The sequence below is a fragment of the Pezoporus flaviventris genome, unplaced genomic scaffold (assembly GCF_033815535.1).
Source record: "Pezoporus flaviventris isolate CSIRO_AGI_PZ_B2104156 unplaced genomic scaffold, CSIRO_AGI_Pfla_v1 ptg000176l, whole genome shotgun sequence".
In the NCBI taxonomy this organism is placed as follows: Eukaryota; Metazoa; Chordata; class Aves; order Psittaciformes; family Psittacidae; genus Pezoporus; species Pezoporus flaviventris.
This window is the reverse complement of record NW_026892724.1, coordinates 1,057,182-1,071,312: the sequence shown is the minus strand read 5'-3', so window position 1 is coordinate 1,071,312 and position 14,131 is coordinate 1,057,182. Positions and strand designations below refer to the sequence as shown.

Here is a 14,131-nt window from a genome sequence, read left to right as displayed (position 1 = left end):
AGAAGGGGCACAAAGCAGCACAACAGATGAGATGCTGGGACATGTTACCAGACAGAAGCCAAGGGTGTCGATGGAGATCACGGCTGTCACCCCAAGACCCATCATAGCTCTGAAAGGTCACAGCCACTGGGAGAAGTCTCCAAGTGACTGGAAGAAACCACCAGTCCATTTGCAAGACCAAGGGGAGGAGAGCCCAAGGAACTATAAGCCCAGCCAGCATAACCTGTGCTCAGACAGACTATGGGGCAAATTCTCCTGGAAAGCACATCCAGGCACCTGAAGAACAAAAATGTGACTTGGGGCCAGCCAGGGTTTGCCAAGTGCAAGCTATGTTTTAGCAACCTATTTTCTGTGATAACAGGCTACAGATGACATCAGAGTCATCAGGCTTAGCAAGGCTTCCGACAGCCTCCCACAGTAGCTTTAAACCCAAACTATTAAAATAGGGAAAGTGCACAACAATGCAGATGGAAAAACCAGGCTCAGGCTTGTGACCAATTGTACAGAGACCAGCTGGCAGCTGCCTCCGGTGGTCAACACCGAGCTGAAACTTCTAACACCTTCATGAATAGTCTGAATAAAGGGACACAGCACGTTCTCTGCCAGCTCACAGCTTGTACAGAACTCGGAGAGCACCTGACACTGCCCAGGCACTGACGGCAGAACATCACTGGCAGGGACGTACTGAAGTTCAAACAGCAAATGCTGCATCTGGCACAACCCCAGGTGTCACTACAGGCTGGTGACAAGCTGGCTACAGGTTCCAGCGTGCCACAAGCAGCCTCTTGGGTCTGTAATTAAAGCGTAGGTCAGCAGTGAGCCCTTATGCAAACAGGCAAACTGTGCTGAACACTTTCAAGCACAGCATAACCAGGAGGTTGGCAAAGGGTTTATTCCTCTCCAGGATTCCTGAGACTCCACTGGAGTAAAACACTAAACTCGTGGCTGTCCTCTACTATCCATTTGCCACAGCAGAGCAAGTCTAGCCAAGGCCACAGAGGGCCTATAAATTTTAGAGCTGCCTTATCTTCACTATACTCTCCAGGAGATAGTTGGAGCTGGACTCTTTCTGTCCAGAGTCAACAAGTCACATAAAGGGAAAGTCTGTGAAGTGTGTGTGGGAAGCATATCACTGTTCAAACAGCCTCGCTTTGAAAGGACTATGTGAACTTTGTGCTATCTCCATTCTTACAGACACTTAAAACTTGGTGGGGAAGGGCCCTAAGCAACCTGATTCAGCACAGCCCTTACTCTGCACGAAGAGGTGGATCAGGAAACTGGAGCTCCCTTCCAACTTCAGCTCCCTCGTGACTCTTCCACAACAGACACCTTCAGAGCACTGCATATTCAATGCATTTACTGGACATACTGAAAGCACACTCAGTGGGAGCTGGTGCTTCTGTCCTACACTAGTTCTTCTCTGGCTGCAAGAACAAAACCAAACCAACATCAGAAGAGAGCGAAAATGCACACATCAGAAGCTCTTTCCAAACACAACTGTACTGCAGGATTCCACCTGCTAAGGAGCACTGCAGTTAAAAGCCTCACAACTGAATGCTACAATGGAGCAGTTTTGATACCTTCATTTCAATTTCCTTCACAGTAACCAGGACTGTGATTGTAAATACAGCCCCAATGTTGATTTTATTTGTAGCTAACCACTGTATCTGTGGCCCAACTCGGCTCCTGGCAGACTTGCTAACTGAGAATCAATAATTAAAGACTAAGCTACTTCTAAAACTGATTAGAAAAGCTAACAAGTGAGCTACTGGTGAGAGCACATCAAAATCAGTTGTTGATATCAGTAGAAGAGTTCGTGCTAATTGCAGATGCAAAGAGAGCAAAGTATGATGCTTAAAATCACACCCAATTGCTGGATTTTTGGCTTGGAGCCTGAAGCATCGCTCACAAAGGGGTGTTACAGCTGCACCCTAAAGATGTGAGTGACTTTGTATGTTCTTAACCAGAGCTCAAACTGCTCCTAACTAACAGCACTGAGACCAACACATGAGCTACAACACACAAAGTTTTCAGACTGTACTTAAGCAGTTGAAAACATCGCTTAAGCAACCCTTACAGTCACACAGCTGCTCCTCCTCTCAAGTATTTCCTTCCTGTGCAAGCTGGATCAGGAAACCAAATTTAGCAGAAAGAGCCTCAGGGGAGGAGTGGGGTTGTTTCTTCTTCTTTTGTTTTTCACATTTAAAGCACAATCAATCCCCACTTCACATGCAGCTAAATGCCAGTAGGATCAGGCAGGTGAATTGCAGACCTAACTCAAGGCTGCTGCTGCCAAAAGATGCTCGTTATAGCCTCAGGACAACTTTAAAAATGCCAGTGAAAACCAACAAACTGATCTAAATTTGTATCTATGAAGTACGCAGCCACAGGGCAGAGTTTTGTAAGTGGATCATACAGGAAGTCTGTGCGCATCATTTTATCCTCAGCCTTGGGTGCTATCAGCAGCTACTACGGGGTCACAAAAGTTTTCATTTCATACTCACCCTCAATACACAAAACTTGTCTAAAGGAAGCATTCACACTCTGTCAGGTTCGAAGGGAACCCTGTTCCATAACCCATATTCAATTCCCAGGACAATACATCTCTACTCCCACTAAAGCCATTTCTGAATGCACCGGTTTATCTTCCTCAACTGGCCAGATTACATCCATCCCCACAGTACCTCTCCAGAGTTCCAACCCCAGATCGGGTTTACATGCATCAAGAGCCCTGCTGTTGTTTGACTGTTGTTGGTGGGGATTGTTGCACCAATCCTTTCCCTTGGATTTTACAGCATCTGCTCATCTATATTCACATCCTTTCGCTGCTGCCATTGTACAAAGTCTGTGCATGGATTCCTGCCACACGATCTCACACGTTGTTTTCATTTCACAGGTCTTGCTTAGAGACAACAAAACTGGACTCATAAAAATCACAGAATCATTCAGATTGGAAAAGACCTTTAAGATCATCAAGTCCAACTGTCAACCCAGCTGGGGTTAACACTCAGCACTGCCAAGTCCACCACTAAACCATGACCCTAAGCACCGCATCCACACATCACAGTTAAAATCATAGCAGCAACAGATCTGGCCCTCGTCCTGGAAAAGTCTATTAGTACAAACACAGCAAGACTCATCTAACTCAGTCTTTTTCTCACACAAACCATCAGAAAGACCAAGATTTGCTACAACTGCCATGACTATGTAGTTATAAACTACAGCCTAAGGCTGCCAATACTGTTGTTGCAATTGGCTTTTTGCCACTCAGAAATTCTTGCTGCCTGGAAAACAGCAATCCAGGACAGGTGGAGTTCAGTGGAAGGAGAGGAGGAACACAACAGCAGCTTTATTTATTAGGTTGTAAAGGGAAATTCAGAACACTTACCTGTATGGACTGATGGAATCCCAACCACACCTCATGCGGCAACTCACTTTCAGGAACTGAAAGCAGTAGCTCAAAACAACTCCTGGAAAAGTAAAAGGCAAGTAAGCAAGCTGTTCTTGAGCACACTGTGAACATTTGTGGTACATGTTACTTAGCGTTCAGGTAAGAAATGACAGTAACATTGAAACATGTTTGCCTGCACAAATCAAAGGCAAGAAATAGCCCCAGAATCAGGCAGGAGTCATACGGAAAGAGTCTTCCTTTTACTGTGTACAACCTCGCTAGGATGAGATTACAGATACTTTTATAATGCAGGGTATTTTACAATAGAATCACAGAACAGTTTGGGCTGGAAAGGACCTTAAGATCATTCAGTTCCAACCCCCCTGCCATGGGCAGGGACACCTCACACTAAACCATGGCACCCAAAGCTTCGTCCAACCTGGTCTTGAACACTGCCAGGGATGGAGCATTCACAACTTCCCTGGGCAACGCATTCCAGTGCCTCACCACGCTCACAGTAAAGAACTTCTTCCTTAGATCCAATCTAAACTGCCCCTGTTTCAGTTTTAACCCATCACCCCTTGTCCTATCCCTACAGTCCCTAATGAAGAGTCCCTCCCCAGCATCCCTATAGGCCCCCTTCAGATACTGGAAGCTGCTCTGAGGTCTCCACACAGCTTCTCTTCTCCAGGCTGAACAGCCCCAACTGTTTTGTTCAATGTTGCTCAGGAACACTGCAGTACAGAATTTCTGCTCCTTCCTCTCACAAAAGAATCCTAACATTCATCTTGAATAAAACTCATTTGAGCCCTCATGGTCTCAGCCTGGAGTGCGAATGAAAGTCAGCCTTACCTAGCAAGTGTCAGTGGTGAAATAGGTGAGAAAATAAAGCTAAAGAACAGCTTGACAAAAGACACAGAGATTAAAACAGAATGGGACCTAGAGAACATTTTCCTAACAGTAACCTAGAAGCAGCAGCTGTACCACGAGGTGATCAGCAGAGAAACGGACCGGCAGAATAGATTCCTACAAGCACCTTATAAACCTTTCATAAAGGGGTGGGAGCATTCAAATATCTATGGTGCAAAGAGCAACGCTTACCAGGCACAGATACACCCCATCCACACTGAGAGTACGTATCAAAGGTGTTCATATTTAAATCGGTGTTCGATCAGATTACAAATTTCCAAGTTCATTAATTCAGGGAGCTGCTGTATTTGAGGAGCTCAGTTACCTACACAACACAGTGGAGACATCATTCCCATCATCAGGCACTGGAATATCAACCATCACTGTGCCCACGAACAAGTGGGCAACAGGACCATCAGATATTCCAGCTGTCATAGGTCTCAGTATTATACAGGAATCAGGACTTTTCCCTCGTACCCCAGCTTGACAATACAAGTTATTCACCAGCCCAGATGTCCAGACCCAGGTGGTGGCTATCAGACTATCAAAAAACTTCATCAGTTCTCACAGCAACTCCATTTTCACATAACCAAAACCCCTACAAACAAACCCAAAGAGGGACCTGCTACGTGTCCAGTTTCCATGGACATCATACAGAGACTATCTGCAACAAATAAAACGTCTGCAAACTTCAGGGTCAATGTGCTTGTGGAGAGTCTCTGATGCACAGCTCATTTTCAGACTACAAGTGAACCAATCCTATCTACTTCCAAGCTCAACTCCTGGATATACTTTTCTTGAATATTACTTTTTCATGGATATACTGGTTAAATAAAATATCAGGTTTCAAACAAAATGTCAAACCAAGGTTTTAGAAATCATTTTTCTATACTTAACCCTTCAGGTGCTACTTGGACAGTGAAAAAAACAGCTGAAATTAGATTTTTAAAGCATTGTGGTCCTACTGCTGGTAACATGAATGCAGCATCCTGCTCACACAGTACACTCAGAAAGAAGAGCACTCGCAGAAGCTGGAGAGAAAGATCAGCTTCAAGGGCTTCCTGAGATCCCTGAGGACAGCCAGCTCACCACATCTCAGGGACAGACACATTTAAGATGGTTAAATTGTTCTTAGTTTTTCTACAGAAGCATTACCTTAGGTATGGTAATACTGGGGGAGGCAGAGGTGTGCTGTGAGAGGAATGTGTTGTGGAAACAAGAAGCCCAAGTTCTACTTGACCAAGGCAAGTATGTGGTGGGCTGATGCCAACCTTACGGAGTTTAACCGTGCCAAGTGCAAGGTCCTACACCTGGGTGGGAGCAATCCCAGGCACAGCTACAGGTTGGGCAGAGAAGAGATTCAGAGCAGCCCAAGGAGAAGGACTTGGGGGTGTTGGTCCATGAGAAAATGAACATGAGCCGGCTTCAGTGTGCGCTCACAGCCCAGAAACCAACCGTATCCTGGGCTGCATCAAGAGAGGCGTGACCAGCAGGTCCAAGGAGGTGATCCTGCCCCTCTACTCTGCTCTTGTGAGACCTCACCTGGAGCACTGTGTGCAGTTCTGGTGTCCTCAACGTAAAAAGGACATGGAACTGTTGGAACAAGGCCAGAGGAGGCCACGAGGATGCTCAGGGGCTGGAGCACCTCCTGTATGGAGACAGGCTGAGAGAGTTGCAGCTGTTCAGCCTGGAGAAGAGAAGCTGCATGGAGACCTCAGAGCAGCTTCCAGTGTCTGAAGGGGGGCTATAGGGATGCTGGGGAGGGACTCTTCATTAGGGACTGTAGGGATAGGACAAGGGGTGATGGGTTAAAACTGAAGCAGGGGACGTTTAGATTGGATCTAAGGAAGAAGTTCTTACTGTAAGGGTGCTGAGGCACTGGAATGGGTTGCCCAGGGAAGCTGTGAATGCTCCATCCCTGGCAGTGTTCAAGGCCAGGTTGGACAGAGCCCTGGGTGCCATGGTTTAGTGTGAGGTGTCCCTGCCCATGGCAGGGGGTTGGAACTGGATGATCTTAAGGTCCTTTGCAACCCTAACTATTCTATGATTCTATGTCCCTTCATGGCCATGGCTAAGGAGAACATTCCCGTTCCACCACAATCATCTGCCAAATCTGTAAACTACAAGAGGCAGCACTCCAAGCTTTCCTTTTACTTCCTAAGGTTAGCGAGAGAGTGGTCCAACAAGGTCTCACACTGTACCTGCATCATGTTTCTTATGGGTGGCACAGCCTCTACATCAGGCCACCTTTACTGTGAACACACAGCTGACCAGGTGGCAAGGAAAACCACAGCAATGCTGAGTTTTGCTATTAGCGGCTCACCCTGCTGAGAAGTTCTTTCCCCCTTCTCTGGGAGGGATGTTGGAAGGGAAGTAGCAAGTAGAGCACTTTTGCTTTACAACAGGAAGCTTGCTTGTTTCATTTCTCATTGGGCTTCAGGTCTGAAAATATACAGCATGCATGACAAAACCCAACCCAAAACCTGCAGTTACAAGGCAACAGGACACTTTCATGTCCCTACCCAAACAATAGCCTTCTTCCCTCATGGAACTTAACTTTCACCTTTAAATCCCTCATCTAACTCCTCTCTATCCCTTCCTTGGAAACTCTTATGCAAAATAAAACCATGGGAGAATTGACTTCAGTTATGTCATTTACCTCACCCTATCTGCAACCTTGTATTGTCTTTATCATTCTTTAGATTCCTCTCAAATGTAATCATAACAAGAATAGAGGAGATCCCAGCAAGTTATCTGAATACACAAGGAACAGCAAACAAACTCCTCTCACTGAAAGACAGAAGAAGCCAGATTAGCAGAAGATTTGGATTTTTCTCAAGAAGAGAAAAGCAATTTTGACAAAGAATTGGCATTCCTGCCTCAAATTATCCAACAGTGGCAAAATGCACATCAGGGATGGATGACCTGCACACAAAGACAGTGAAAGACAAGCTTTTAAGTGACATGAGTAGGAAACACGCAGAATACACAAGCTAGTAAGTGATAATATGATGATGATGAGAATACTTTATCCATAAAGGGACAGTCTGCAAAAGGAATTCAGATATTTTGTATTATGTACCAGGTAAATGATTTAGCAGCTGAAGTCTTGAGTTTCCCTATTGAGAAGACAAGGAAGACTTTCCCTGATTTCATGGGGTTCTCCTTCTTTACAAAGGATTAAATAGAAAAATAAAAATCACTCCTAGTTCACATATTTCTCATAACTCAAAAAAAAACCAACCATGTAAAGAATTCAAGGCATCAAACAGACATATCTGGTTCTGAGCTTTGATTGAAAGTTAGAACATCACAAAAAAACCCACTTCTGACCAAGGAGTTCATTGCAAAATCCTCCTCGAAAAGAACACTTGATTTCGGCCCACAAAGTGAGTAAGCTCCTGACAACAAAGAGAAAACAGTCCCCTGAAAAACTGTCCTAGAATTACTTTTACTTCATGGTGACCTTTATATTCGGGGCTTTAGATCTTCACCCTCCCCCTTCGAATAAAGCCTTACCAGCAAGGAATGACCGGCACATCAAGTTATCTTTGCAGGTCAACCATAGCAACTGATTCTCCTCCAATGGGTGTGGAAGGCCTCAGGCTACTCTTTTCAATCACAAATAGCTGCTTCCCACTTCAGGCACTACAAGTTCTAGCAACTTAGCTGATGGCCTGTAAAATAGTTGTCTCTTTTGTTCCAAGAATTGCTGTGCTTTAAGTCCTGCCTACTGGCACCTGTCAAAAAGCTCAGGCTGAACTACTGTGTTCCACTTTGCTATCCTGCAGCAACAGCCCACATGCACAACTTGCTTGCCATAAATACAAACCAGCTCATCCTTTTCAAAAAGGAACATGTTGAGAGGACACTGACAGCAGCAACCACACAGCAAGTGATAACAGTTTTATTCATCCATGCATGGAGGTCTAACATTAAAGCTTCTGCTCCATGAGGACCACACTAAGCTTTTTCTACAGAAAATTAGTCTTATTTTCAGAATTGCAGTACCTGCCTGATTACCCTGACACAGCAGAACAGAGCCTTACCACTTGTTCACATCCATTAGCGATACCCAAGTACATTTTTGTGGTATGATAAAAAAAAACCAGTTCTTAAGACATTCAATCATAATCAAAGATAATAAATCAAACACGGCTGTCAAATGAAGCATCACACTATTTCAGTGACTTGCTCTTTCATTTATAAAGTACATATTCTCATTTATTTATTTCTTAATAAGATAATGTACCAACTTAAAACTTACAGCACCAGCCTGCCAAGTACCAGAAGAACATCTTCACATTCGGTAGTCAAGTAAGGTCGTGCATTAGCAAAGCTTTGGATGGAGATCCGATATACTTCCAGAAAAGGTAAAACGTGTTCGGATGCACCCCGACTGCCAGCATACTGCAGCAGTGTCTGAAAGAAAAGGAGACAGCATTAGAAGTTCTCATCCCCCACTTTCAGCTAAAACCCAAATATCAATATGCAATATCAAACACATGCAGTGGAAGAATTCCTGGAAATGAGCAACTTTTACTCTGAAGGAGAAATAAAATTGCAGCTTTTCTCCCGAAAAGAAGTTCTCCCTTTTACTAAAAAAAAAATAAAAACTGCATTTATTTTATTATTTTTGATGAAGTTATCAGAATTTCTATTGAGGAGCAAGCTGGATGCAGTTGGCACAATGTCAACTGTTTAGTTAAAAATCAGGGAGGAGTCTTGCACTCCGCTTCAACTGCTATGGAGACAGGAGCACACATGTAACACTGGAACCTTTATTTATAGTGAGAATGCAGACAAATAGGCGAGAAGTTTGAGATGAAGAACAAATCATCCAGTTGTGGTATTTTAAAGATGAAGCCGTTACAAGGGGATACAGAACCCACATCAGACCTTTTTATGTAGTCAGTTTTCACATGCGGAATTATCCTGCATTTTACTACTTGCCCACAGCAATCCTACACTATCCAGAGGCAGCAATGAAGAAGCAATGGAAAATGTAGACAGTTTGAAGAGAACCAAAAGTCATTTCAAAGATCAGCACAGGGATGGCAGCAGTTATCTCCCAGCCTTTATAAAACTTCACTATGCCACCATGGTGTTTTCCTACAGTTGTAAAGGAATACTGAGAGCAAGCAGGACACCTCACCTCTACTGCCAGCTTGCTTCATAAGGAACACCTTCATGCATGTCCTCCTGCAACTCCACAGCATTATGCCTGTGTCCTTACCAGTTACAATCCCTCTCTCATGCTGCACTCCCCCTAAGCCAAACAAGGTACCAGCTGCAAAGAAAACACAAACCAATGAAGGTGATGACTGCGCTTTGTGCAACTCTTAGGGCCAAGTTCATATGGAAAAGAAGTTCAGAATGCTCCATCCTATCATTTAATACAAGCCAATATGTCCCAAGAGGATGACCAGGTCATATCAGGTTTCAAATTGCTTCAAGTTGGAACTCTGTCAAAGGATTTATTTTAACACCTACAAACACACACATAGGATCATATCAGATTATAACTGGAAGAAAGACACTACTGATGATCCCCCAATGAGCTTACTAAAACCAAGTGTGGTCATAATTGTCAGAAGCCTCTAAGATGAAGCCTAACTTTGAACACAGCAAGAAATACGTGGCCAACTTCACATTCTTTTGTGGGCTATTTGGAATCACGTCAGTGATCTAGCTGTACAACACTAGCCCTAGGGTAGAAATCAAATGCAGATATCCATTGGACTGACACAACCATGTATGATGTTTAAGAGAAAAAACACACTCAATAAAAAAAAAAACCATCAAAGCACCAGTAAAAAAATCAAGCCCAATTCATAATTATTCTCCTAGAACTCAGTAACACAACTCTCAGTCATGAACTCTCCAAAAGACCACACAACATTGATATAGACATAAGGGACGATTGAAAGCATACAAGGATCCTCCTTAAACAAAGCACAAAGATCATTAGCAGAAGCAATGACCAGTTAACTAACCCAGCCTAATGAAGGATTTGACCACATAACTCAAATTACATACGGCATGAGAAGCATTAAATTACATTCAAAGGCTGTCAAGCTGTAGTCCCTAGAGAAACCCAACTGATGACTATCATGTTTAGTAAACCCAGCAGTAAGGCTCTTGTAGCAACTACAGAAACAAATCAAACATTCCAAACTCTGCACTTCTCTAAAAATACATCCATTAAACCCCATCTATTTAAAAAGCCAAATTTAGTATTTAATTATTTTGATAGACCCTGAGATCATCAATTATCTGGTCTGTATATACCCATAAAACGTGGCAGAATGTTCCCTAAGATTAAACTAACTTACTAGGAAATGCTGCACCATTGCTTGAGTGCAATCCCAGCAGAGACCAAGAGTCCTGCAGCTCATATTAGCACTTCATTGAGTAGCCATTTATCAGAACCTTCCCCCAGAGACCAGCACTGCTGGTTTCAGTGTGTAAGACAGGTTCAAGACAAGAACAGCTTGAACTTCAAAGACACATGGGTTTGAATATTCTTGTGCTATTAACATTAGTGTACTAATACATAAGCAAAACACAGTAACTGTATTACAGAGGCTCTTAAAAGCCCCTTTGCTATTTCACAAGTAGCACAAGTTCAGTAAACCACTACAGACTTTTCCTGGCAGTCTATAAAGGTAAAATTAGATCATCTTGAACTTGTCAGAAATACATAACCCACATTACTTGACATAACAGTCAAGTAACACTTCTATAACCAATTACTGCCTTACAGTCTAATTACCTGAAGAGAGTATTCAAGCACTTTAAGTCTGGTTAACACACAACCACTTAAACTTTATCCTATCCTCTTGCCTTCAACCACAATCACACGTCTAAACCGTGAGTGGGGAGCGAAGCTCTGAGGTCACACACATCCACCTGCCACAGCATCTACAGAGGAGCCCAGGTCCTCATGTCCTGCAGTGCTGGGATACCTGCTTAGCTGCATTTCTTCTGAAGCATCAGTTTCTTGCTGAGAACCTATTTAAACACATCCAAGCTGCCTGACCTGTTATTACAGCTTTTAAGGAGAAAAAACACCTCAAAAACACAAACAAGAAACAGACCAACCCAACAACAACTTCCACTTCTTAAAACCACCAGACTGCAACTGACAGTCCCCAGCTGTGTCAACTTTAATCACTGCAGAAAGCCAGCATGTGCTGGGTATTGGCAGATGGGATGCTTTGATGTCCTACATCATCTGCTTCATTGGTAACTTTCTCCATGGCACAAGCTCACACGCACAGTGCTCGCATGGAGCTCCCCAACAAACAGGTTTTTCCTAAGGTGAGTATGCAAAGCATTCATGCTTGTACAGTATAAAATTGCAGAGCCAAGCCACTAGTTTGGCTTCATGAGTTTCGTGACAGCAGTGTTACTCCCCTGCTCAAAGAAGAGGGATCTTCAAGGCAAGCATGCCATCCAGCATCACTCCCAGGAAGAGCTACTGGAAAGCTGCACATGGCAGCATGCGTTTACATGTAGTAAACCAGAGCATCCGGACAGCTCAAAGGATTCAGTTGTGTCCTGGCAACTTTAGGGACTTCCATGGCAAACAAAACACCTTTCAGGACCTTACCATAGGCACAGGATGATGGCACATCCATGGCGATGACCCTCATCACAGCTACTTCCCCACACTGGATTTAAGGCCAGTTAAGTCCAGCTTCTCTCTAGGCATGTTCTGCTGTAGCTTAATAAGCTTGTGACAAGACACCAGTGGTACCCTCCAAGTCATCAACACAGAATCAAGCCGAGCTCCTTCAATTTCATAGGGGCAGACCTTAAGTTATTTTTAAGTCCTCTCTCTCAAACTCAGTGCAACAGCCACAAATATCCCCAGACAGAAGGAGAAACCAAGATGTCAAAGTACAGCCTAAACACAGTGGTTCGACTGCACAATAACATCACGAATTCAAGCTTGAAGTTTCTGCATCACAGAGTGACCATTTCACCTTTCCCACTGTATCTCTTGGTGTCACGACAGTCACGACAATCAGAAATGTCCTGAACTGATGGCAACCCGGGATCGATGGTTTTCATTTTTATGTGGATTATCACAGAGCTCTAAAACAAGACAACCATTAATGTCAGCACAAAGGCCTGAAGAGACGCACACCTTCCGAGCAACAGCCTTTGGTGGGGCTTTTTGCTTGTTTTTTTTAGGTAACAGAACTGTCTTCCATCAAGTTCCTCTAAAGCTTCCTCTGTACCAAACCAAGCCGGTGAGTGGATGTCTGTGTATGCTGACCACCTTGAGAACCTCTCCTAAGTGTTACTTGAATATCTGCTCTGATATAACGAATGCCACTGGGAACGATTTCAGCAAGAGAGGAAGTCACCCAGGTTATCCTGGGCTCTGTGTCACTGCAGGAGCACAGACCTGGACAGTTGGCTTCCCTTGGGCCCTACCCAGCAACAGGCAACCACATCCCACAGTCTGAGAAACAACAGTTCTGAAACCCAACAAACAGACTCCTGTTGTTGTTGTGGTAAGGGATGAGCTACCCATCCTCCCAGCATGGGATGGCAAAGTACACAAGCTGTGGATGTAAAACCCAGGACTCTGAAGGGGAACGTCACTTATCTGTAACACACCAGAAGGATTCTCCTTCATCTGGTACCCAGCTTTGCCAATCTCCATTCAAACACAAGGGCTGTATCAGATGAAGCTGGTTAAACTAGCTTATAAACCAGATTTTATTTTGCATTTTAGAAAGCAATCTCTTCAGCATCAAGAGGGACAGCGCTCCAACCCAGCAACACTTATACAGCCTTAGAGCTCAGGGTGAACGATGGTGCGGTGGAAGCAAGCACTAATGAACCACTGAAAGAATTTATCTAAGAATAAGTTCTCTCCATCACTGCGAATTTAATCAAATTCAGCTCTTCTTCTGCAAGGGAATGGCTCAATCCAGACACTGCTGATCCTCAGCCTGAGCTGCATTAAGCAAGCATTCGGACAAGATCACCAGCCCACAGCAGCTCCTTCAGTGCCTTCCCACCAGCGCAGGCCCCCACCGACCAGCACGGATCCCACTCAAGACCAAGCACACGGTTCTGATCCCCAGGCACGCAAGCAAACAAGAAGCAACGCGAAAGACCAGGAGCGGAGCCAAGACCGCACCGAGAGCGCGGTGCGGCCGCCACCAGCTCCCCCTGCCCGAGCCCAGACACTTCCCCGGTGCAAGGGCCCCAGCACCGGAGCGCCCGCGGGGGCGCCCCAGCAGCGGGATTCCCCTTCCGCCGGGCGGGGGAAAGGCCCGGCCCGGCCCGGCCCAGCCCCGCGCGTACCTGGCAGAAGCCGCGGCAGTAGTTGCGGGACGAGGGCTCCGACACCTCCTGCTCGCGGAGCTCGGCCTGCAGCTGCCAGAGCCGGGCCCGCAGCGCCGCCACCACCCGCGGCATCTCGGGCCGCGGAGCCGCCTCGGCCTCGGCGTCCGCCATCTGCACCCGGCCCCACTGCGCGTAGGCAGCGATCACGTGACTCGCAGCCGCTGACCTCATCGTCCCGGGACGGCGTCACGTGACGCTGCCTGGCGCGCGCGTCCGCGCTGACGCCACCAGCACGGGCGGTGGGAGAGGAGGGGCCGGACCGGCGGCGTCACGTGACTCAGCGGGCGGCCACCGCCCCCCCCCCCCCCCCCCCCCCATACACCCGGTGACGGGGTCCGGTACCGGCAGCGCCCGGAGCCCCCCGGCGGGACCCGGGTCCGGCACCGGCCGCGGTTCGGCCTCACCCTGGGGGGGGGAACCCGTGAATCCGAGCGCGGCAAGGGCGGAGCAGTGACCCCG

General features: G+C 45.8%; 1 protein-coding gene across 5 annotated transcripts in view; it reads right to left on the bottom strand.

Moving 5' to 3' along the window:
• Window positions 1-13,848, bottom strand: part of RLF (RLF zinc finger) — a 31,203-nt gene extending 17,355 nt beyond the window's left edge. For 2 of the 5 annotated variants that reach the window (XM_061480304.1, XM_061480306.1), the window contains exon 1: window positions 8,568-8,688. Coding sequence is in view for 2 of the 5 variants with exons in the window: in XM_061480301.1 (XP_061336285.1) it covers window positions 3,389-3,470; window positions 8,568-8,722; window positions 13,631-13,843 (450 nt within the window). In the remaining 3 variants the exon portion in view is untranslated. Of the gene's footprint in view, window positions 1-3,388; window positions 3,471-7,819; window positions 7,938-8,567; window positions 8,723-13,630 lie in introns of those variants that run through there. The other 3 variants (XM_061480301.1, XM_061480305.1, XM_061480303.1) reach the window with 3 other exon arrangements.
• Between the last annotated feature and the right edge of the window lie 283 nt (window positions 13,849-14,131).